Source organism: Tauraco erythrolophus, chromosome 22 (genome assembly GCF_009769465.1).
Source record: "Tauraco erythrolophus isolate bTauEry1 chromosome 22, bTauEry1.pri, whole genome shotgun sequence".
Taxonomy (NCBI): domain Eukaryota; kingdom Metazoa; phylum Chordata; class Aves; order Musophagiformes; family Musophagidae; genus Tauraco; species Tauraco erythrolophus.
The window spans coordinates 1,538,592-1,559,871 of NC_141486.1; the positions used below are offsets into that span (position 1 = coordinate 1,538,592).

Consider the following 21,280-nt stretch of genomic DNA (forward strand, 5'->3'; position numbering starts at 1 on the left):
TGGCAGATGCCACCACACTGCTGGAAAGGTGGAAGCCCCCAACACTCTGCTAGAAGAAAAGTAACTTGTCAGTGGGTTTGTTGGTTGGTTTTTTCCCTTAAAAACACGATCCCCAGCTGCACTGCACATGTCGGGAGCAGAACTGTGCTCGCTCCCAAAGAACATGGAGCTGTTCTCCAGGGGACAAAGGGGAGATGAATCCATCTTCTTTTCTTCTCTGGAAGGTTTTTTACGGTAGCAGAGAGAAATCAAACTGTTTGTTGTGAATTAATTTCTCTGTCCCCTAGTGAGACCCAGAAGCCAGGCTGCACATCCAAAACATGCTTTGATTTTCCAGAACACGACATTTTCAAAACTTCAATTTAAGGAATGAACAAGAAAGCTCCCCACGGCCTAAGTCGGAACAAGACAATCCTACGGTGAAATGGCCGCCCTTGTGTCAGCTCAGGTGAGACACAGCAAAACTCAAACAGGAGGTACCTACAGGGATTTGAAACACCCAGTCCCTGAGACAGCTCAAGGACGTAGGACATGGAAAAGTTTCCCTGGCCTTTACCATCTGCTGTGAGTGAATATACAGGGGGTAGAGAGCTCCGTGTTCACAGACTACCTTTGCAGAGGCAGGACAACCAGGGGACCATGTTCCTCTGACTCTGAAAGCCAGTTTTTCCTTCTTTAAATGCAAATCAAGTTTGAAGCCACAGACTCCTACCGAAGGCTCCTGGAAAACGGAAGATAAGATGGGTGTTAACAGAGGCTGGACAACACACCATGCCCCAGGTGGTGTGTGGCCACCTACAAATGTCTAAAACAGACTGGAGAAAACCCGTGAGCCTGACTTGGGAGGGTGGAAGCAGTTGGATCATCTCCAAATTACAGCAGAAAGCAGGATCTGCAGTATAAAAACAAAGTCGTAAAACATGGAAAAACATCACCCGAGATGCAACTCCAACCTGGCCAACACAGGTGCTCCAAAACCACCTCGATCCAAGACCAGCAGTGACCACAGCTGTCGCAATGCACACTGCAACAGCCAACTCCTTTTTTTTCTTTAATATAAAAAAAAGCAAGTCTTAGCTCAAAGCCATCAACGTCTCCCTCCCAGTCCAGCAGCAGCATCTCTGCGCTACTCTGCTGTCCACAACTTGAAGGTCCTGTCGTAGGAGCAGGTGGCTATCAGCTGGCCGTCGAGGGAGATGTCCAGTCCCATCACCTTCCCCTCGTGCCCAGCCAGCGTTTTCAACGGGGACCAGCCGGGGTGAGTCCAGATCTTTGCAGTGTTGTCGTAAGCGCCCGTGAGCAGGAAGTTACCATGATTGGCTGCAGGAGAGGAGGGGAAAAAGGAAAAGTGAGATTTGCGAAGAAAACCATGACAAATCTTCCACTGCTAACCAGCGCAGGCCTTCTTGACTTGAAGACGTGTTTTTGAGTTGCCCCGTGCCCTGCCACCTCAGCTCAGGAGAGGCAGGGATAAGGAACGTCAGACAGGAGGTACCTACGTTCAAATTTCACTCCGGTCACCAGGTTCTGATGGGCAGGAATGGTGTAGATGCACTTCCTCTGGCGGAGGTCCCACACCTTGCAAGTATTGTCACCGCTGCCAGTTGCCACGTGGTACCTGCCAAAGGGCGGAGGAGGAACACGTCGTTGGGAGCTGGGGCTTGTGCTCGGAGCTCCCACATAAACCATTCAAGCTCCTTTCTTACCCATTTGGGGAGAAGTTAATCCCGTAGATCTCCTTCAGGTGGCCTTCTAGAAACATGATACAGCGTCCCGTGCGCAAGTCCCACACCCGGCCAAAAGCATCCAGCCCACTAGGAAGGGAGAAGACCAGCATTACCCACCAGAGCCTTCAGCAGCAGCCAGAGCACGCTCAGCCTCACCAGCAGAAATGGCGGGGCACTTGGCATCAGCCAGCAACAAAACCTTGAGAACACTTCACGGCCGGTCCTGATGCAAAGCAAACTCACCCGGTCCCAGCGAGAGACCCGTCCGTGTGAAAGGCGATGTCATAGACCCCTTTGCTGTGCCCCTCCTGATGGAGAATCTCCTCCTGAGCTTCCAAGTCCCACAGGCGCCACGAGTGATCGTAGCTGTGAAAACAAAGCATTTGTCCAACTAACTGTATCTCCAGGGAGAATAACAGGATGTTTCACTAACTCTGGGGGCACTTTGTTTCCAGCTGGACACCAGCAGGGTCTCACACGAGGGGCAGAGAAAGGAATCCCAGTGACTTGCTGGTATTTACACTGCGACAGCCCAGCTGTTGTCAAGAACGGCCAATCCTTGTCCGTCCTGGGCTCCTCTGTGGACACCAGCTAGAAAGCTAATGGTCATGTTTTAAAGCAAATAACCACATCTCCGTACCAGGTAGTGCCCAGGAACCTCCCAGAAGGGTGCCACATCACGCGTGCCACTCTCATGCTGTGTCCTTCAATGTCTGCCACTGGTTCATCACTGAAAAACAGAAACAAAAAGCATTGGGCACTGGTCAGAGGTGGCTTGCTCTAGCCAGGCCCTTGCAAACATCATGAACCCAGAAAAAGGGGTGATCTTCTAGCAGTCTCCCAGTACTTAGAGGGGGCCTACAGGAAAGCTGAAGAGGGACTTTGGACAAGGGCGTGTAGTGACAGGACACGGGGCAATGGATTTAAACTGAAAGAGGGGAGATTTCGATCAGATCTAAGGAAGAAATTCTTCCCTCTGAGGGTGCTGAGGCACTGGGACAGGTTGCCCAGAGAAGCTGTGGCTGCCCCATCCCTGGAAGTGTTCAAGGCCAGGTTGGATGAGGCTTTGAGCAACCTGGTGTAGTGGAAGGTGTCCCTGCCCATGGCAGGGGGGTTGGAATTAGATGATCTTTGAGGTCCCTTCCAACCCGAACCATTCTGTGCCTCGATGATTCTATGAAAAGATCTGCTAATTAAAGGCAAGCCAGACACGAACATCAGAGTTCTAACTAATGACTCTGAATTCTGCCTCTTGTTCACACAGCTACAGCTCAAAGTGAAGCCCCTTTATTCACACTCATGTTGGTTATGACGTTCTCCTGGGATAATTATTATTATTCCTTAAAATTAACAAGGCTCTTGTCATTAGCATTTCGGAATCGCGGAAGCAGAACGCAGACTACCTGAACTGCAGAGAGTTTTACTGTGACGACACAGAACACATCCTGACTACAGCAAAGCCTCCTATTCTGAAGAACTGCAGGGAGGCAGGAGAGAAGGAATATTTCTCCTCCCAGAATTACACCAGCAGGTCAGCAGCCTTCAGCAGAAGACCTGAAGAGCATTCAGTTTCTTTCCACCAGGCTAACTAGAGACGTGGCCACATGAGACCACTAAACAACCTGTCCCTTTGCACAGTGATGCTTCCCCAGTTAGGAACGGTGACTTTCAGCTCAGGATCAACCACGGAGGATCTCGGAGCTGCCTGCCTCTTCCCGAGGTGCACTGCAGGGCTCCCCTTTTCAAACACAGCCGGTGCTACAGCTCAGAATCTACACCGTTCTCTTCTTCACAGGCTTGAGGCAGATGCTGCACATCTTGCAAAACTACACTGTGTGGCGAGAGTCACTTGTTTTCATTACAGGCTGAAGCTTTTGTGCACGGTCATGTGTTAGATTAGTCCCTCTCCAAGCGGTGGTGTTTTCCAATAACTCAAAAGTTCATTTCTTAATATCCAAGAGGGGAAATTTTCTCCTAAACGAAAGGTTAGAATGAATCAATCTCCAAATCTTCCAGCCATCACCCAAAGCAGTTACCGATGCCCAGAAGCAATTCTGACTTGATTCTTCTCAGATCATTTCCCCTCACCTCGATTCCCCTAATCATGGTGATCCCTTTTCCTGCTGAAGAAGGTGGCCCATACTGAGGCCAGGAATTGCACTGGTATAACTACAAGAAAAGGTTATTGTATTTGCAGGAGGCTGGTAAACGTCCCATGTTCAGTAACACAAAACAAACCCCAAAACAACAAGGCTGCAGCTGGGCTTGTCTGGTATCATTCTGACCTTTCAAGGCTCCAGAGTTTGACAGAACCATCAGCTGCACACGAGGCGAGGTTAACGTCCTTCTTGTCTAGGGAGATGGTGGCTTTGGGGTGGAAGACTATTGCTCCTACGTTGGTGTTATGTCCTTTAGAGAAATAAAATAAAAATTCATAATCTGCCACATGATCTCGGCCAATTCCTTAGAAAAGCAGCATTTCTTTGTTACTAATTAGTCAGATACCAGTGAACACTTCCACTGTGTCCTCCCATGTTGGGTGAAGTTGCATTGTAACTACTGGACATACCTGTCCTGCAACTAAACTGCACTTCCAGCAGCACCCACTTGAAGAGCATCGAATGCCAAGGTTTGTAACCCTCAAAACACAGTGAAAATTCAACATATGAATCAAAGGATTTGTCCTCACGTTTGTATTTAGTCAAAGTTGTGACCACTATTCAAAGAACCTCACTGCTGTTAAGTGGCCTGGCCAAAAATGCTGGTGTTTGGCTCAAAACAACTCAAACTAGGTTTTGAAACAAAACAAAGCACCGTTCAGAGACAGCAAACTCAGGTATTAGCTCCAAGAGAAAGGCCAGGACGTCCTCTTGACTGTGCGCCACATGCCCATGCTCTGTGAGCCTGAGGGATGATCTTATAGCAGCCTTCTGGTACTTAGAGGGGGCCTACAGGAAAGCTGGAGAGGGGCTTTGGACAAGGGCATGTCGTGATAGGACAAGGGGCAATGGATTCAAACCAAAAGAGGGGAGATTTAGATTAGATATAAGGAAGAAATTTTTCACTCAGAGGGTGGTGAGGCACTGGAACAGGTTGCCCAGAGAAGTCGTGGCTGCCCCATCCCTGGAAGTGTTCAAGGCCAGGTTGGATGAGGCTTTGGGCAACCTGGTGTAGTGGAGGGTGTTCCTGCCCATGGCAGGGGGGTTGGAACTGGATGATCTTTGAGGTCCCTTCCAACCCAAACCATTCTGTGATTCTGTGCTCCCACTAGAACAAAATCTGCCCAAAGAACACTACAGTTTAAATCACAAAGTAATTCAGATACGGAACTCAACCAGAGAGAACAAAAGACCTGAGCAAAGAGTCTCAGTGGGAGTCACTCTCTACCTCGTAAGGTGTGAACAAGGTTGCAGTCAGGCACAGACCAGAGCTTGCACAATCCACTCCTGTTGGAGACAAGAAATAGATGTCAGTGTAGACAGGAACGTCAAAGAGCTGCAAAACCACCCTGGAGGAGTTCTGCAATGGCGAAAACACCAGTGCACTTTGGCCAGCCAGCCATGAGAACTCATGGACTCAGTCTGAAATCTCTGCTGAGCTCTAAAACGAAGTGAAGAGAGAGTTCATAGTAGGGAAAAAAAAAAGCATTTCTGAACTCTCGTGATTGGCGAGCTGCCAATAGCATCCCTCTCCTTCCCTCCTCTGTGCTCTCCCAGCCCCTGAAGCAAGGGCTGTAGAAGGAAACTTACCAACAGGCAGTGGCGAGGAGTTTGGAATTGGGGCTGAAGTGGCAGTAGGACAGTGGGCGATCGTCTCCGATCTGACTGCAGAAGTTATTCAAGGACTGTAACCGAAAACGAAGAAAATAAATGAGTAAAATACAAGCAACCTAGAGAAAGCCCCAGCCAAAGACGGAGGTGAAGGAGGCGAATGCATGCAGGAGGAGACAGAAGCCTTTGGAAAGACACTTTCCAAGGGAGGAGCTGCCTCAGAGCCACTCCAGCTCCCAGCAGGGGCACAGCTTAGCTCTCAACGTGCCACCCACACTACTTGCCACCAGTAACCCCACAGGCCTGCTTTGCAGCTAGTTTTGACAAAAAACCTCCTGTAGTTTTGGCCTCTTTCTACAACTTGCCCACCGAATGCAGCCAGACAGACCAGGATGGGCAGCGTGGTGCACTCAGGGGAGAAGCAAATCCTCCAGCAGCTGATGCCTCTGGTGTAAACAGGATTAGAGCAGCAGCACTTTGTGTGCCTGAGCCTCTCTGTTCAGCTAAGCTGGAATCTGACTTAACGCACTCAAAAAGGGCATCTCAGAGTCATCCAAAACATGTTTTCCATGACTGTGTTGGTTATTTCCCTTGGCTTTAGGTACTAGTGACCATCGCACAGGAAGAGGAAAGTGAGCAGTCCCTTCCCAGCCAGCTAAACCTGTGACACAGCCAGGAATAAATTCCTTCAGCTTCACAGGCAAGTTGCAAGGCAACAAAGGGAGGTCTCATCTCTCCGCCACGCAAGGGGACAACTCAAGCACACCTCTCTGAACCACTGAAGAGAGAGTTCTAACGTGCTTTATGCACGCCACAGAGAAAGAGAGGAAAAGCAGAGCTTTCCAGCAGACCCCAGTGACAAAACTGCATCCATCTGGACAGCAGCTCCGGGGAGCTGATCTCCTCCTGATCTCTCCAGAGGATCAGCAAAACGTTGTACGAACAGCAGCCGAGCAGCCGCCAAACCTACTCGCAGGGATTTGTGCAGCTCCTGTCTCTGCGACGTCCTGGTTGCCTCTGGAATCTCCTTGAGCAGCCGGGCTTCTTCGAGCCGCTTCGCCGCCCTGCGCAGAGGAAAGGTGGAGTGACAAGCCCCTCGTCTGCCCCACCCTGCTGCTGGACACAGGCCTTTCCCCCCCCTTTCCTCAAATTAGGCTAATGCTACGGCCAGTCACTGAGAAGTCAAGCTCTAAGCTCACTGGATTTGTCTACCCAGGAGCATGTTCCCCATTCCTTCCATCTCAGATTTCCCACGCTCCCCGCAGTGGGATCAGCAGCCAGATTTTACGAAAGGTTCCATGTCTCTCCTTCACTTGTGCCATTTGGTCTCACCTGGGGAGCGAGTAGTTAGCCAGCCACAGCCTCGCTGTTTTCAGACTGCGTGGTCCTTCGTGGTACCAGGTTTGCTGATACTGTTAGGAAAAAGGATAAAAACAAAGAAAAAGCTGATGTGCTCCTGCTCTTCCACCTCAGCTGACCTCCTCTGAGCACACAGGTGCTACCCCAACAGCTGCTCTTAAATCTGGCCTCTTTTTAAGGGCATTTTGTGTAACTACAAGCCCTAGACAAAGGGATTAAGAGAGACAAGTCTAACTCTCTGCCCTATGGATCAGATCCTGACGTGCTGCCATTTCACTCCGGAATATTCCCACTGAACACTAACTCGTTTTACTTAATGACCTACAGCTGATGATTACACTCCTTCCCTCTCTATGCATCACCCAGGAAAATGGAAGCCCAGAGCTGCAGAAATTGTCCTTATTTCTTACAGCAACCCCCAAAAATAATAAGGAAAAAAACAGCCTCAGGAAAGAGAAAAGAGAAGCAGAAAGAAGAACCAAAGGCAGAAAACAGATGCAGTAGCAGGAAGATAAGTTTTTTCTTCCAGAGTATGAAGACAAACAGCAATACAGGGCTTGCCATACCAAGTAACAGACCAAACATCCAGTCTCCTGGTTTATATGCTGTAGGCAGCATGGAATTTGGCCTGCAAGTACAAGCCAGACTCAACACTCCTGATTTAGACACCACACTGCCACGGTTTTGTTAAAAACATGGAAAGAGCACAAAGGGATAACATGAGACTCCGCAGACTGACAAAAAACAGGTGTCTTGGATATAGCAGAGCCTGTCAAAATCAGGCATCTCAAAGGGCATCGTACCTATCCCCCTCAGCACTGAGAGAACGAGCGAGACCGTTACCTCTGCTTTGGATTTTTTAGACCTGTCGTCATCTTTCCTGGTCTTTTTTAAGGCGTCTGTGCCAACCACCGAAAGGATATTTCTTAATCTGGAAAGAAACACATTAAGTCACGTTCACTCCGTGAATTCACAGCTTAACCTGACAAATAATGAACCTGACTGTTCTTCCCAGTAAGGGGAACAGAGCACTGGGACAGGCTGCCCAGGAAGGTTGTGGAGTCTCCTTCTCTGGAGATGTTCCAAACCCGCCTGGACACGTTCTTGTGTGATCTGATCTAGGTGGTCCTGCTCCGGCAGGGGGATTGGCCTAGATGATCCTTTGAGGTCCCTTCCAATTCCTGACATTCTGGGATTCTGTGAAACAATCCCTGTTTCCCTCTCCTTCCCCCTCAGTGTTCTTGCTGCACTGTGATGAGGCATCACTGACTGGCGAGCGCCTCGCTGCGCCCCAGCTGCGAGGAGAACGGCCGGAATTTGATAAACTGGGAAAAGCTGAGTGTCTCCCATCTGCAACGCTCGGGGCAGACACAGCACCTCTCCCTCCTCTCCGCAGGACCTTCTCCGAAGAGCGTGATGGGCTCCCCCAGCGCTCGCAGACAGGCCTTCACTTCCGAGTCGTCGGTGGAGACGTTGATCTGCCGCGCTCTCTTCCTGCGCTCGAACTCGGCCAGCACCTCCGCCTGCCGCTCGCTCATGTGGTCCTCGAGATCAAACACCTCACCTGAGCGAAAACGGAACCGTCAAACCCAGAACAGCGACCGGACGAGCGATCCCTCCCCAACAGGAGGATCCGAACGAAGAGCCAACAGTCCAGGCAGCAGGCTCACCGTTTTACTTGAAATTACACTCAAAGCTGATCACATTTCAGAGCGAGACAGAAAAAAAAAAAGTGGTTAAACGCTCTCACCGCTGCTGATGTTGATGTTGCCAGCCTCGAGGGCAGCCTTCATCCCTTCTTTTCCCAGCAGCCCCGATTCTCCTTTCGCCAGGCGCTCCCTTTCCTTCTCTTCCAAACTGCCATAAAAGATGGGGGCTTTCTTGGGCGGAGGAGCATCGCCCTCTTCTGCAGGCTTGCTCTTGGTGGCCTGGAGGGTAGAGGCAGCGTCGTCAGGGTGTTTTGGCCAGAAAGGACACAACAAACGCCTGGGCTGAGCAGGAAAGCACTGCTCTGCTGGAGAAAGTCCCTACGGACAGCACAGACCGCGACACTGTGTGTGACCACAAGGCCATGCTCTAAGTGCACAGGCCAAACGTAAAACGCCACATTAAAGAATTTGCTTCAATTATCCTGTGCTGTTTTCTGGTTCTTTATTATCTACTTAGACGGCTTTTTGAGACTCTGGGGGTTTGGTGTGGGTTTTTTTTAATTTAAAAAAAAAATTAATTAAGTTTAAATTTTAATTAAAAAAAACCCCACAAACACAAACAAACAAAAAAACCAAACTCCACACTTTAGAAGACGAAGCTCCTAATTTTAATCAACAAGCTCCAGGAAAGGCAGGAGCGACGCCGACCGACGGCTCTCGGTGACGCAGCGAGAGATGGAAGGGGAACAGCTCCCTCCCGCCGGAAGAGGAGCGTTACGGCCAGATTTCCACGAAAAACACAGGATTCTGTACAAACGCACGGAAACACGCCAGCACTACGGCCGCAGCCCCGTGAACGGCTCCGGTGTCACCGGCGGTGCGGGGGGCCGCCCCGCCGCGGCGAACCCCACCGGCCAAAAGCGGACGCGAGCCCCCGGCTCGGCTGCGGCCTCTCCCGCCGCTCCGGGCCCGCGGGCCGGCACCGCCTCAGCGCGGGCTTCGGGCCCGCAGCCGCCCCTCCCCGGACGCCCACCTCCGCCGGCGCGGGGGCCCGTACGGCGGGCCGGGCGCCCCCGCGCGCCGCCGGCGGCCGTGCGGAGGCCATGGCGGCTGCACACCGGGAGACGAGACGAGACGAGACGAGACAATCCGCAACGCGCCGCCACCGCGCTCCGCCGCCTCACAACCACTTCCGGGGAACGCGGGGCACGCCGGGAGATGCGGGCCTGGGGGCGGGCGCGGTGCATGCCGGGAGGTGTGGCTCAGGGAGCGGCGCACTCCGAGAGGCGCGGTGCACGCCGGGAGGTGTGGCTCAGGGAGCGGCGCACACCGGGAGGCGCGGTGCACGCCGGGAGGCGCGGTGCACACTGGGAGGTGTGGCGCGGAGCGCAGCACACGCCGGAAGGCGCGCTGCACGCCGGGAGGTGTGGCGCGGGGCGCGGTTCGGGCGCGCTCGCCTCTCGCCGGTGTCGGCGGAGCGGCGGCGGGGCGCGATGTTGCGGCGGAAGCCGACGCGGCTGGAGCTGAAGCTGGACGATATCGAGGAGTTCGAGAGCGTCCGGAAGGAGCTGGAGGTGCGAGCGGGGCCGGCCGCGGCGGGGCCGCCCCCCCCCCCCCCGCCCGGGAGCGCCCTGACGCGGCCTCTCCGCCCCGCAGAGCCGCAAGAAGCAGCGCGAGGACGCGGAGGCGGCGGCGGCCGGTGAGGAGGCGGCGGCCGTGCCGCTGGGCGCCGAGCACAAGAGCCGCGAGCAGATCATCAGCGACCGCATCGGCTACAAGCCGCAGCCCAGGGCCGGCGGCCGCGCCGCCCACTTCGGCACCTTCGAGTTCTAGCGGCGGCGGCGGCCCCGCAGCTCCCCGGGACGCGGCGCCGGGGGAGCCCCGAGGCCGGGGGGAACCGGCCTCGCCTCCCTCGGTTTCGGTGTTTTTGGTTTTTTAAGTTTGTCCTGTTAACACGCTCATGAATGCCCCTCGGCCACGTGTTTTGGTTTAAATAAATATGTCTTTTGGAAAAACAAAACAAAACAAAAAAAAAAAACCCGAGGGGCTGTAAATGGCTGCGGGGCCCGCGCAGCAGGGAGGGAAACACCAAGAGCAGCCGCGATGGCTTCACCCGTGTGCACCGCGATACAGCGAGGGGCTGAAACGCGGCTCTGCAGAGGGATCTTCTGGGGAGCTTCGGATTTACCGATCGTGGAATGGTTTGGGTTGGAAGGGACCTCAAAGATCATCCAGTTCCAGTGCCTCTGCCATGGGCAGGGACACCTTCCACTACACCACGTTGCCCAAAGCCTCATCCAACCTGGCCTTGAACACTGCCAGGGATGGGGCAGCCACAGCTTCTCTGGGCAACCTGTCCCAGTGCCTCAATCTTAAAAATGGAATGTGTTCAGCTAAGAGACCCATCCTAGAGACCCCCAGGTCCTCCCAGACCCATTCTACACTGCCCCCCCCCAGCCAGGCCTATCCTAGAGCCAGCAGACCCCTCCTACAGCCCCCAGGCCCATCCTGGAGACCCTTTAGCCCTGCCAGGGGGTGACCCTGCCCAGGAGAAGGTACTGGTGGAAGGTACCGGTGGAAGGCAGATCAGTGTTCTACAGGCCCGTGTGATTTAAGGCAGCGGGTGTCACAGCTCCAGGTGCAACAGGCAGCACTCAGCAATGTTGCTCTGTCCTTTCCTGAGAAGGCCAGGAAAGCAGCTCCCTGTGTCTGTTGAAATCAGCCAATCCCAAACATTTCCCGGAGATGGCTGCACAGGTTTTCCTTTACGCTTCTCTCCTTCACCTCCGCTCAGCCCCGGGGAGCGCGTCGCCCCGGCTGCTGATGGAGTTTCGGGCGGCTCCGGCGCTGTTTGTCGTTTCGATCAAAGGTCACCAACTATTTCCACGTGGATGGTGCCACAATAAACCGCGGGAAGGCGGGCTGATTTCTGACGGACTGCCCGGCACGGACCTGGATTTACAGCAGCGCTTCGCAGCACCGTCAGCTGGGAGGTGGGATAAGGCAGAGCCCCGGAAAGGAGGAGTCTCCCGTGCAGCCGGGTTATAAAAACAGGCAGCTGGTGGGGAAGGGACTGCGCTCCCTCCAGCCCGGGAGGACACCCTGGACACCCCCAGGGAATTCAGAGATGGAACTGGAAGCTCTCTCTGCTCCTCACTGGGATTGGTTTCTGCCCTCTTCCAGGGCAGCAACCAGTTGTGTTTTTCAGTGTCTCGTTCCTGACCTCACCTTTGTGGTTAAGCGCATGGAATTTCAGGTCAGGGGGAACATACAAAACTCACAACTTTCCACAGGGGAAGGAGCCCCAGCCTGGCCTGGCGCAGAGCCGCTGTTGCAGTCCAGCAACACATAAAATCAGCAGGGGCAGCTCTGCTGTTCAGGCCCTCCCCGCATGCCCAGGTCTGACAGGGAAACGTTTCAGGATGTTCCAGACATCCTTCGGTTGCACAGGGGAAGAAAAAGCAACCCAGCGCCATGTTTCACTTGTATGGATGAATACAATCCAGAGCAAAACCCCGGGAGGGAGCCCGGAATTCCTTGCTGTACACAGACACCTTCCATGCACCAAGGGGACTCGTTGTTGCAGCTCCCTGGTACTTGTCCTTTGACTCCTCCTTCTGTAGGGGGAACCACACCTGGAAGGCACCAATTCCTCCTTCCATCTCAACTTTCCTCACGCTCCACAAAATGTAACTGGACTGAAACACACAGCTGCTCAGGCAGCAGTGATTTCCTGCGTTCCCGTTCCAGCAGCTTGAGGGTTTATTGCACGTGGCCCCCCCATCCCCAACCACCTGGAGATGGACACTCAGTCCCTGCTGCTCACTCGCACCACCACAATGGGCACAGAAGAGTTGTGCCAGACAAGAGGGGCTGGGGGAGGCCAAGCTGGCACTGCCCACTGCAGCACTTACTTTTGGAGTGGGCACCTACTCTTGGAGTCACTTTCTGGACTGCATAAGAGCCACCAGCCTCTGCTCCAGCTGCGGTCTCCACACTGAGGATTGTTTCCAAAGCACACACTCACCACAGTAAAATGCAATCTATTTTATTGGCTAATTATATACAGGAGATTCTTGACATTCACAGTAACATTAGACAAGTTACCTCCACAAAAAGCAAGAGTAAAACCAAAAATGACAGTCCACTGTAAACAAAAACTAGAAAACCTGCTGGATCTGGTGGGACTGGCTCCAGACAAACTGAAAAGGCACTTGAAGAAAACCAACAAAAGCCACCTGATGAACACAGCCCAGACACTTTGTGCATTTCTTCCAAGATGATAATCCAGAGGCACAGCATGTGGAGAAGACTGACCATCAGGATACAAAGGGAGGCACGGGACATCACATTCCAAGCATGCTACACACGTGCTGACATAAGAATTTAATTTCCTCAAGTCTCATAATCATTAGAGTCGTCACCTCCCTCCATGCACTACTCACGTGAGTTTAGTGTTTTCAGGACAACTTGTGAACGCAGCCACCAGAAACGCTGGGACTGCTCCAAAAGCAGCCAGCAGAAATCATCCGTAGGGCAGCCACGTTTTGCTCTGGCTCCGGCAAGTGAACAGCAACCTGGGCCAAGAACACAGTAGCTGGTGGCAGCTGGTGGACCAGGGGGAGGCGGGGACACAGGGAGGTAGGTGGCTTTTCTGGATTGTCAACGCTGCACCAAGAGAAAGCACGGCCAAAGCCGGCAGGGGGACACTGACTCAAGACACCCCTGTCTCAGCTGCGCCTCGCTCTATCAGCGAGCTCAGAAGCAGACAGGACACAGCCCTCCATCTTCTCCTTAACCACCTTCCCTTCAGACCTTCCCTTGTGCACCGCTCCCCACAGCCCAGCCTGGGCTCCCATTTCCATCTCAGGCAGTGCCCAGTGCTCTTCCAGGCTGCTGGGAGGTGGCTGGGGCATTTCTACACCCTTGGGAGACTTCTGCCCAGGCTCCTGCTCCCCAAGGGACCACCTCTAGCTCAGCACCACTGCGCTCTCTGCACTCTGCAGAGAGCTGCGTGTCCTCTCTTGTGTGCGGGCGGGCAGGAGATGACCCTTGGAAGACAAGAGGTCCTCGGGGGGACAACAATTTAAAGGGCACAGATGCTACCAGGGCAGAAAAGCTAACAAGAGAACCGAATTTATACTGTAAAAGCCACAGCTATTGTTTGATCTCCAAGCCATCTGTCTCTGATCACTTGAGTTGGAGAATTCAAGTCTGGTCACTTGAATACAAGGAAAGGGGCTGAAAGGGGACAGCAGGAAGATCAGGCCAACCAGAGGTTCTATCTGCAAAGCCACTGTGACTACACCCTACAACGAGACATCCCTGTAACAGCAACAACTCCATCCCGTTCCAGAGAAGCCAATCAGAGCGGTGTTAGTGACACCGGCTCGGAGCTCCTCCAGGGACCAAACCCCTGCAGCGCGAAGCTTCCGAAACGTGAGCAACCATGTCCAGCACTAACTGCTTCGATTTTCCTTACAGACACCAGGGTTCCCTCCCAGCTCTCGCAGGGATCCGAAGGGTCTGCTTCCCACTCGCAGCCTCAGAGGGCACAGAAGATTTTCACCTTCACGACAGATGCGGAGAGAGGGCACCAGTCTGTTCCAGACAGAACTCCTTTCACAGACCAGACTGGGAAGGAGCTTTTCCTGTCTCTCCTCAGGAGGTGACTAGAATTTTTCCATGAAAACAGCTTTGTTTCTTTCACCCAGATGCAAATTCGCTACAAAAAGCAGCTCTTTGGAGACCTAAGCCTGCTTTTAACTCATCTCCTTTTATTCTGTACTTGCGCTGCCCAAAGAAAACAAGATGTCCAAATAAACACCTGGCACCGACCCAGGAGAGCTGGCTTTAGGTGGTGCAATTCGAGATCCTGGTAGCAGCAGGAACAGATTTCCCATGGCTGTTCAAAGAGGGTGGTGGGGTGAGGGGACCCTCGTGCACAGGGATGGGCCTCACCCTGTAAGGCTTGCAGGCTAAAGAAACAGAATTCCTCTTCACAAAGATCAGCTTTCCTTACACAGCTCCTGCCAACGGTGCGACTAGTAGCATCTTCAGAGAAAAAAAAAAAAATGCTACTGCAGGAGCCCAGGCACTTTCATCTCAAAAAGATTCACTGGTTTCATGGCACAGCTCAGACACCAGTCCCACTCTGAATGTGGTGCCCATTTCCAGAGCCTTCCCTTTCAGCCAGTTACTGGCACAAATTCAGCCTCATGGGTAGAAGGAAGACTCCAGCTTTCCCCCATACTCTGCATGACACTCTCTACAACAAGCAGCAGTTCAATAACAAAGTCCTAAACCAAAACTGCTCCCAAGAAAACCCAAAGCGTGCTGCGGGCACCACGCAGGCAGGAAGCTGGTTTTGGCTGTGCCACAGCCTGTCTTGCCTGTGAAACGTGCTGAGCTCACAGCACTGAACGGGAAGTTCTTTACTGCACGACAATACCTGTCCACCACTGGCCCTGGTAAGTCTTGCACCTCCAAGCTAACAAGGTCACCGCATGATTATTAAGACAAAGAGGAGTCATCTAGATCATGAACACCTTTTCATCAGCCCAAGCTGCTCCAAATTTCACCTGAGAACAGACTGAAGGCTGCTGTAGTCCTCTCCCTTCTACCCCAAATCTCTCCTTTACAGGAACATGGTTGGTTTGTTTCGTTTGTCTCGATCAAGGAAGGCCCTCTTCAGACATTTTAACCTCTAGTGTCATGAAATCATTGTTTAGCTCTTGCCTCATTTACAGAACCAGTTTTAGTAAACCCAAAGTCTAGCTCTAGATTCATCAGGTGCAATTCAACATGAAGTAAATGCGGGTTCAATGGTTTACCTAAAATCTTTTTGCCCTGTGAATACACAGTTGTTGTCCTGAGTCTACTCCGTGTATTTCCATGATTGGAAAATGAAAGCAGCCAAACCAAATATTATTTCTTGAAACTGAGTAAAGCTGCTGGATCCATCAGGAGACTAACACCACTCATCGTACTCTGATGGGTTTGGAGGACAGACTCTTCAAGACCCCCTGAAGAACATGGGTCACACACTTAACGTCAAAGTACTCCCTTGCCAGGACACACCTGAGCGTGTCTGATGTACAGCACCAAGTCTTCCTCAGAGGCTGAGTCCTTCTGCACCAGAAGGCATCATTGGCCCCAAAAGACACAATTCCGGGGAGATCTCCTCCCCTGGCATTATGTACATACCGAAAAGTAAAATTAAAATAGCCACTTGCACACACAGGCTCCATTGGCAACTGTGATCTTTACCTACTCTTCATAAAACTCTTGCAGATGAGCATTTACAATTTAAAAAGAAAAGTGTTTTGTTTCATTTTAAAGAATAATTTCTACATTTCTGTCAGCCAGCTAATTTCAATCACGGCATAATCTAAAAATAAAGCAAACCCCAGCCAAGACCGGCTACCACAGGACCCTCAAGAGTCAACCCTGCTGCCAGCCTGCAGCAAGGGGGAGCAGCATAGCCCAGCTCCTCCCAGCCCTACCCCCCAGCAAAGAACTTGTGGTGAACTCCAGTTCATTTTCTTTACATCGTTTCTCTTTCAGCTTAGGAATGATCCAGTCCTCATGATGGTTGCACTTCAAGAGAGCAGTGGGGTGGAGAGGCTTCTGAGCAGCATCCAGTGTTAATGGCAGTGCTCCGTGATATCCACGACAACTGCTTTTTTCCAGCTGAAGAAGAAATAACCTGTCCCTGCCCCTGCTGCCACAGCTATGCAGAGGTACCCGTTGTACGTCATGAAGATCAGCATGAGGAAGTAACTGACCACGACTTGAATGACGTGCAGCAGAGTCTGCAGGACGTGAGGGAAGCTCAGCATCTGCTGTCTGAGAACACAAAACCCAAAGAGCAGTCAGCAGCTGAGAGACACAGAAGGGAAAACGCACGTCCCCAGAGGGAAAACTCAGCTCTTGGGCTAACAAGATGCCAAGGTGGGCATGGAAAGGCAGAGAAGATAACAAAGCAGGCTGGACATAGACTTCTGCATGCATCTGCCACTTGTAACCGTGTTTTTCCCCACAGAGCTGACAGATAACAAAGAAAAGATGGTACTTGCTGGGAGGACTTAGCTGAGAAACAGACTTCTGCAAGGTTATTTTGCCCCCACACTCAACAGAATGGCTTCTTTTCAGAGCAGAGGCCTTGACTATCTGTCAACAGAAGGATTCTAAGTATTTTCTGTCATGGTCACTGGCTATAACACCCAAATTCTGTTCCTGGCAACTCCCCAGATGTGTTCATTACTGCTCTGGAAAAAAAAAACACAAGCTCATCTGACTCCTTGCTGCTTTCCTCCTTTTGTCCCCCATCCTAAAGGGTGGCCAAGTGACTGAAGAACAGCACCCTCCAGTGTCAAGTAGCATCCCAATCTGGAGTCAGTACACTGTGCAGAGAGTAATACTGGCTGCGTAAAGTTTTTTCTGTCCCAGTTTTCACCTTTGTCAGCTGCTGAAGAAATTTGTCTTAGAATGAAGTGAAATTCTTACCCAACAGTTTTGTGTGTCTCCATCAGGATGGTGCCATTGGGACCCGGCACTGGCATGGAGTTGTAGCGAATGCTGACTTGGGATTTACGGAGCAGACACTCTCGGGCAATCTTAAGACCTTCATAAAACATGGCCAGGAAGAAGACAGCCACAAAAGCACCAGCCATTTCTGACAAAAGAAGAAACGTTACTGTATCTGTGCAACAAAAGAGGTTTCCTTCAAAATATGTCAGAAGATCATGGAATCATAGAATGGCATAGGCTGGAAGGGACCTCAGATATCATCTAATCCAACCTCCCTGTCATGGGCAGGGACGCCTCTCAACTAGACCAGGCTGCTCAAGACTCCGTCCAACCTGGCCTTGAACACCTCCAGAGAGGGGGCATCCACAGCCTCTCTGGGCAATTTATTCTGAAGTCTTACCACCCTCGTACTGAAGAATTTCTTCCTAAAATCTAATCTAAACCTGTTCTCCTTCAACTTAAACCCACTTCCCCTTGTCCTATCAGTGGACACTCTTGTAAAAAGTCCCCCCCCAGCCTTCCTGTAGGTTCCCTTCAGGTATTGGAAGGCAGCTATTAGGTCCCCCCGAAGTCTTCTCTTCTCAAGGCTGAACAATCCCAGCTCCCACAACCTGTCCTCATAGCAGAGGTGCTCCGTATGATTCAACAACCATGTCACAGTGCACAGGCCACACACGTACAGATGGTAAATGGGAATTTAATTCATGCACCAATTGGAATTTTGCCCATGAAGTGAAACCAGCAATCACTTTTGCTAGGAAGACCAGTCAAATTTTCCAACTCTACAAACATCTTCCTTTTTCTTTCACCCCACAGATGCACAGACTCAATGCAGTACACCTGCATGTTTCTGGCATAAATACCATGGTAATTTCCGAAACATTCATCGGTTGCAAACTTTTTGTTTGGACTGGACAAGACAGTTTTACTAACCTCCAGGAGTATTGATTACAAGTCCAGAAAACAGCAACGGCACATCCTCATAGCTGAAGTGGAAAGTCATATCCTGCCCAAAACATAAAAGAACATCAAGATGAGCCTGAACAGCTCATCCTGAGATGGAGCTCACAGTAAGATTCAGCAAAGGTTTTTGTATTATTGCAAGAACTTGGATCATTTCAGCTAGATAGACTTGAAAAAACTCTTCAGTAAATCTAGTGAACACACACAAGCTAGGAAGGGCATGGCTAACAATGCTCCAGGTTCCACTTCTAGTGGGCAGCTCTTTTGGGCAGTGCCCCTGGGCAGAAGGCACTGTCCTTAACAGTACCTGCTCCAGAAAAGCACCTTCTCCTTGCTTGCGGGGCTCCTTTTCTCCTCATCATCAGAAGTAGTCAAGGACTGGGGATGTCTCTGTGGACCTTGTCCTTGCCTCATGACTACTCATGGGCTGGGGTACAGGGCGCTTTCTTCTCCCCACCCTGACCTCAGATGAGCTCATATGGCTTGTACGGCTGAATCCCCTGGTCCCACCCTGCACCGTGCCAGCAGACTATGGTCTCCCTGCAGAACCTCCTAGTATCCTATGGGAAATAAAAGGCTGGACACAGGTACGACAAGGAGTATCATACATAAAGCAGAACCAGAACTTCCTGTGGGTGAAAATGAGGGCTCCTGAAGCTGCATAGTGAACGCTGTGGGAAGGGGAGACAGCCACAATCCCCGAGCAAGCTCGAGTTCATATAATCTTCCCATTCAGGTAAATACACTGCAGTTGAGCACATCTTGAGCACAGCTGCATACACCGTTTTCACATGTAAGGTACTCACTGAGCTAGAGGAACTTCTCTTTGAAGTCCCCTCATTACCTAATTAAGGTTAGCTGCTGAAGATCAGCATTATGATTAATTTCAGCATCTGTCAGAATCAGCAGATATTCATTACCCCCAGAGCAGAATTTACTGTAAAACACCTTGTATAGGGTACTTCAATTTCTTAAATGAATTTAATATTTTTACATTTAAAACAAAACCCACACAAACCAAAGAGCATTCCAGCCTAGTTCCACAGACCACAGCTGAAACAGAGCCTGTTGCTGGGGGCAAGCGAGGAATGGGAATACACATACATTAAATTGTGTTCAGTCTATTATCTAAGATGCTCTACCTACTTACTTCCTTCCCTGACAGTTTTATGTGCAATGTTAATTCCAAATCTTGGGCAATTAATCACAGTTTTCTGTTGCAGGGTAAGGCAGGGTCCTGTAACTATCCACTGAAGAGCACTTGACACTTGCAAAGAAATGGCATTTCTATGGAAAGTAACGGATCAGAGAATGCCAATACTTAGATCATATGAAGAGCTTCACAAGGGCATCAGTGACAGTGCTGGACTGCAAGTTCTACCAGCACTACTGGCCTCTGTACTGGGCCATGTCCAAAAAGGAGAAGGCTGTTCTAGTCCTCTCTTCTCCTGCTGTGATAGTTTGCAATCTAAGGAGAAGCAGTGATTCTTGAATCCTTCTTTGGGGCATATGGCTGGCAGGCAAATTTTAACTGAAGGCTTGCAAAATATACTCTTGAGTATATTCTCATTTGAAATGGAAATAACACCCCCTCTTCCCTCCTTTCAAGATTTAACCATAGAGAGGCATGTTTTAATAATCTGAAACTCACTCCAAAGGTATTTAGAAAAGGGAGAAAAAGCCAAGAAAGTCTTGAGAACTGACTATACACAAACACAGATCCTACAGCCAGGATCTCTGCAAAGCTCCAGTGATGCCAGCTCGTGCAAGTCTGAACTTGTTTCAAAGTCTGCTGGAGCAGCGGGATTCAGGACCAACACGGCCTTAATGCCAATGGGGCAAAGAGCACCTTTCTCCCCAAAGCGAGCAGGAAAAGGGCACACAGGCTGGTCGCCTGCAGATCAGCACAATGCATCATAATAGTGCCCAATCCTCTCAGCCCCAGCTAAGGCTTTTCCTAACACTAACAGCCTGGAGAACTCCATCCATCTCTGCTTCTTGCAGGAAAATGCTTACTCTGCATTTCTGCCTTTAGCTGGCTTGAGAGCACACAGCAGGCTGGTTGCTAGAAAGGTTTTTGCAAGAAGAGACCATTCTGCCAAAGGATCTCCAGCTCTGCAATGTTTTGTGTTGCATATCACCTCATGCCACTCCTTCACCCCAGAAGAGCCACAACGGGGTCTGTGTTTCAGCCGGATTGGCTCATGCCTTCCAAAGCTAAGTTTAATTTCCAATTCTCAAGAGCACAGTCTTTAAGATGACAAGTTACTCTGAATCATAGACAAGGAAAAGGTCTCTGGTTAATTATGACTTTTCTACTTACCATCATCATCATGTCAGATCCATGTTCATGTCCTGAGGCTGTCGTTGAGTGGTGATGTTCAGAAGAATGTGTGGTTGGCAACGTGGAGCTGTTCATGTAGTGATCGTGAGACATCTTTATGAGAGAGATGTTCAAAAAGGCATGTAGAAAAGGGAGGCCCTGAAAAACAACAACAACAACAAAAAATAAGACGCACTTTTCTAAACAGAATACGGTTTCTCTACTGCTACTGCAAGAGAAAATACTCTAGCCCACTAAGAGGCAGCCCACTGCCTCTGGATAAACTTCTGGAGCATCCTCATGGTCCTGCACTCTGACTACAGAGAACATACAGCAAAGTGACCAGGACCATTTGAAGGAGGTGTGTCCCTCTGAGCTTTACATCATCATATTGCTGCACCCTCCAGAAAGGCAGCCTAATCTGATTGAGGGAGCACATGGGGACAGGTGCTTAGCATAAAGGAACATTTCTTATCTGTAAGAGGACAAAACACTCAAGTCTCTTCTCAATTGCAGTCATGCAAGAGGCCAAAATACCTCAAGCGCCATTTTAAATTACATATATTAAAATATCGGATTACAATATTTCTCTTAATTGACAGTTATGCATTTTATTGGGAACATGTTTAACAAAGAAATTACGTTAGGCAGTACAAGACCCATTACCAGGCAAAGGTCCCCAACAGCCACAGGCAATCCAATTTCATTTCCATGAGCTTTACATTGTCACATCTCCCCTCTAATCACATTACACACGATGAGAGAAACACTCCAAAGGCTGCCAGTCCAAATCCCTAATCTGGTTACTGCAAACTGGGTATGTCTGGACATGCTACGTTAAAAATAAAGATCCACCTTGTGGTTAGACGTGGACAGGGCTTCTGCACTCGGCACCCCAGCACCACTTGGGATGGAATCAGGGACAATTTCTGGTTGAATGAAAAGCCACCAGGTGCA

The 21,280-nt window shown here is 50.8% G+C and overlaps 3 protein-coding genes across 4 annotated transcripts in view; 1 reads left to right on the top strand and 2 right to left on the bottom strand.

The window, feature by feature from the left end:
* Nucleotides 1-1,038: 1,038 nt before the first annotated feature.
* Nucleotides 1,039-9,610, bottom strand: PRPF4 (pre-mRNA splicing tri-snRNP complex factor PRPF4). Of its 2 annotated transcripts, none has more exons than XM_086625034.1 (14): nt 9,539-9,610; nt 8,607-8,775; nt 8,234-8,420; nt 7,700-7,787; nt 6,830-6,909; nt 6,468-6,561; nt 5,477-5,571; nt 5,115-5,173; nt 4,013-4,136; nt 2,368-2,457; nt 1,971-2,093; nt 1,707-1,814; nt 1,500-1,618; nt 1,039-1,320 (listed from the first exon to the last, which is right to left on the bottom strand). In XM_086625034.1, exons 1-14 carry the CDS (start codon nt 9,608-9,610, stop codon nt 1,127-1,129), a joined length of 1,602 nt encoding a protein of 533 aa, XP_086481160.1. In that variant the 3' UTR covers nt 1,039-1,126. The 2 variants fall into 2 exon arrangements, with proteins under 2 accessions (XP_086481160.1, XP_086481159.1); XM_086625033.1 differs by having other exon boundaries at nt 8,607-8,784.
* A 388-nt stretch (nt 9,611-9,998) lies between these two features.
* On the top strand, nt 9,999-10,338 carry CDC26 (cell division cycle 26). The gene is made up of 2 exons (XM_086625324.1): nt 9,999-10,079; nt 10,162-10,338. Exons 1-2 carry the CDS (start codon nt 9,999-10,001, stop codon nt 10,336-10,338), a joined length of 258 nt encoding a protein of 85 aa, XP_086481450.1.
* Nucleotides 10,339-12,537: 2,199 nt separating this feature from the next.
* SLC31A1 (solute carrier family 31 member 1) overlaps nt 12,538-21,280 on the bottom strand; it is a 28,814-nt gene continuing 20,071 nt past the window's right edge. The window contains exons 2-5 of the mRNA XM_086625077.1: nt 20,324-20,482; nt 17,971-18,043; nt 17,014-17,182; nt 12,538-16,353 (exon numbers count right to left, since the gene is read on the bottom strand). Coding sequence (XP_086481203.1) covers nt 16,152-16,353; nt 17,014-17,182; nt 17,971-18,043; nt 20,324-20,437 — 558 coding nt within the window. The 5' untranslated portion in view covers nt 20,438-20,482 and the 3' untranslated portion in view covers nt 12,538-16,151. The remainder of the gene's footprint in view (nt 16,354-17,013; nt 17,183-17,970; nt 18,044-20,323; nt 20,483-21,280) is intronic.

Excerpts from the sequence above, each read along its gene's own strand:
- CDC26 (XM_086625324.1), top strand. The coding sequence starts at position 9,999 with ATGTTGCGGCGGAAGCCGACGCGGCTGGAGCTGAAGCTGGACGATATC. Across the intron at positions 10,080-10,161 it reads GCGTCCGGAAGGAGCTGGAG|AGCCGCAAGAAGCAGCGCGA; the intron begins GTGCGAGCGGGG and ends TCCGCCCCGCAG.
- PRPF4 (XM_086625033.1), bottom strand. The coding sequence starts at position 9,610 with ATGGCCTCCGCACGGCCGCCGGCGGCGCGCGGGGGCGCCCGGCCCGCC. Across the intron at positions 2,094-2,367 it reads AGGTTCCTGGGCACTACCTG|CTACGATCACTCGTGGCGCC; the intron begins GTACGGAGATGT and ends TTGTTTTCACAG. Across the intron at positions 1,815-1,970 it reads GGGTCTCTCGCTGGGACCGG|TGGGCTGGATGCTTTTGGCC; the intron begins GTGAGTTTGCTT and ends CTCCCTTCCTAG.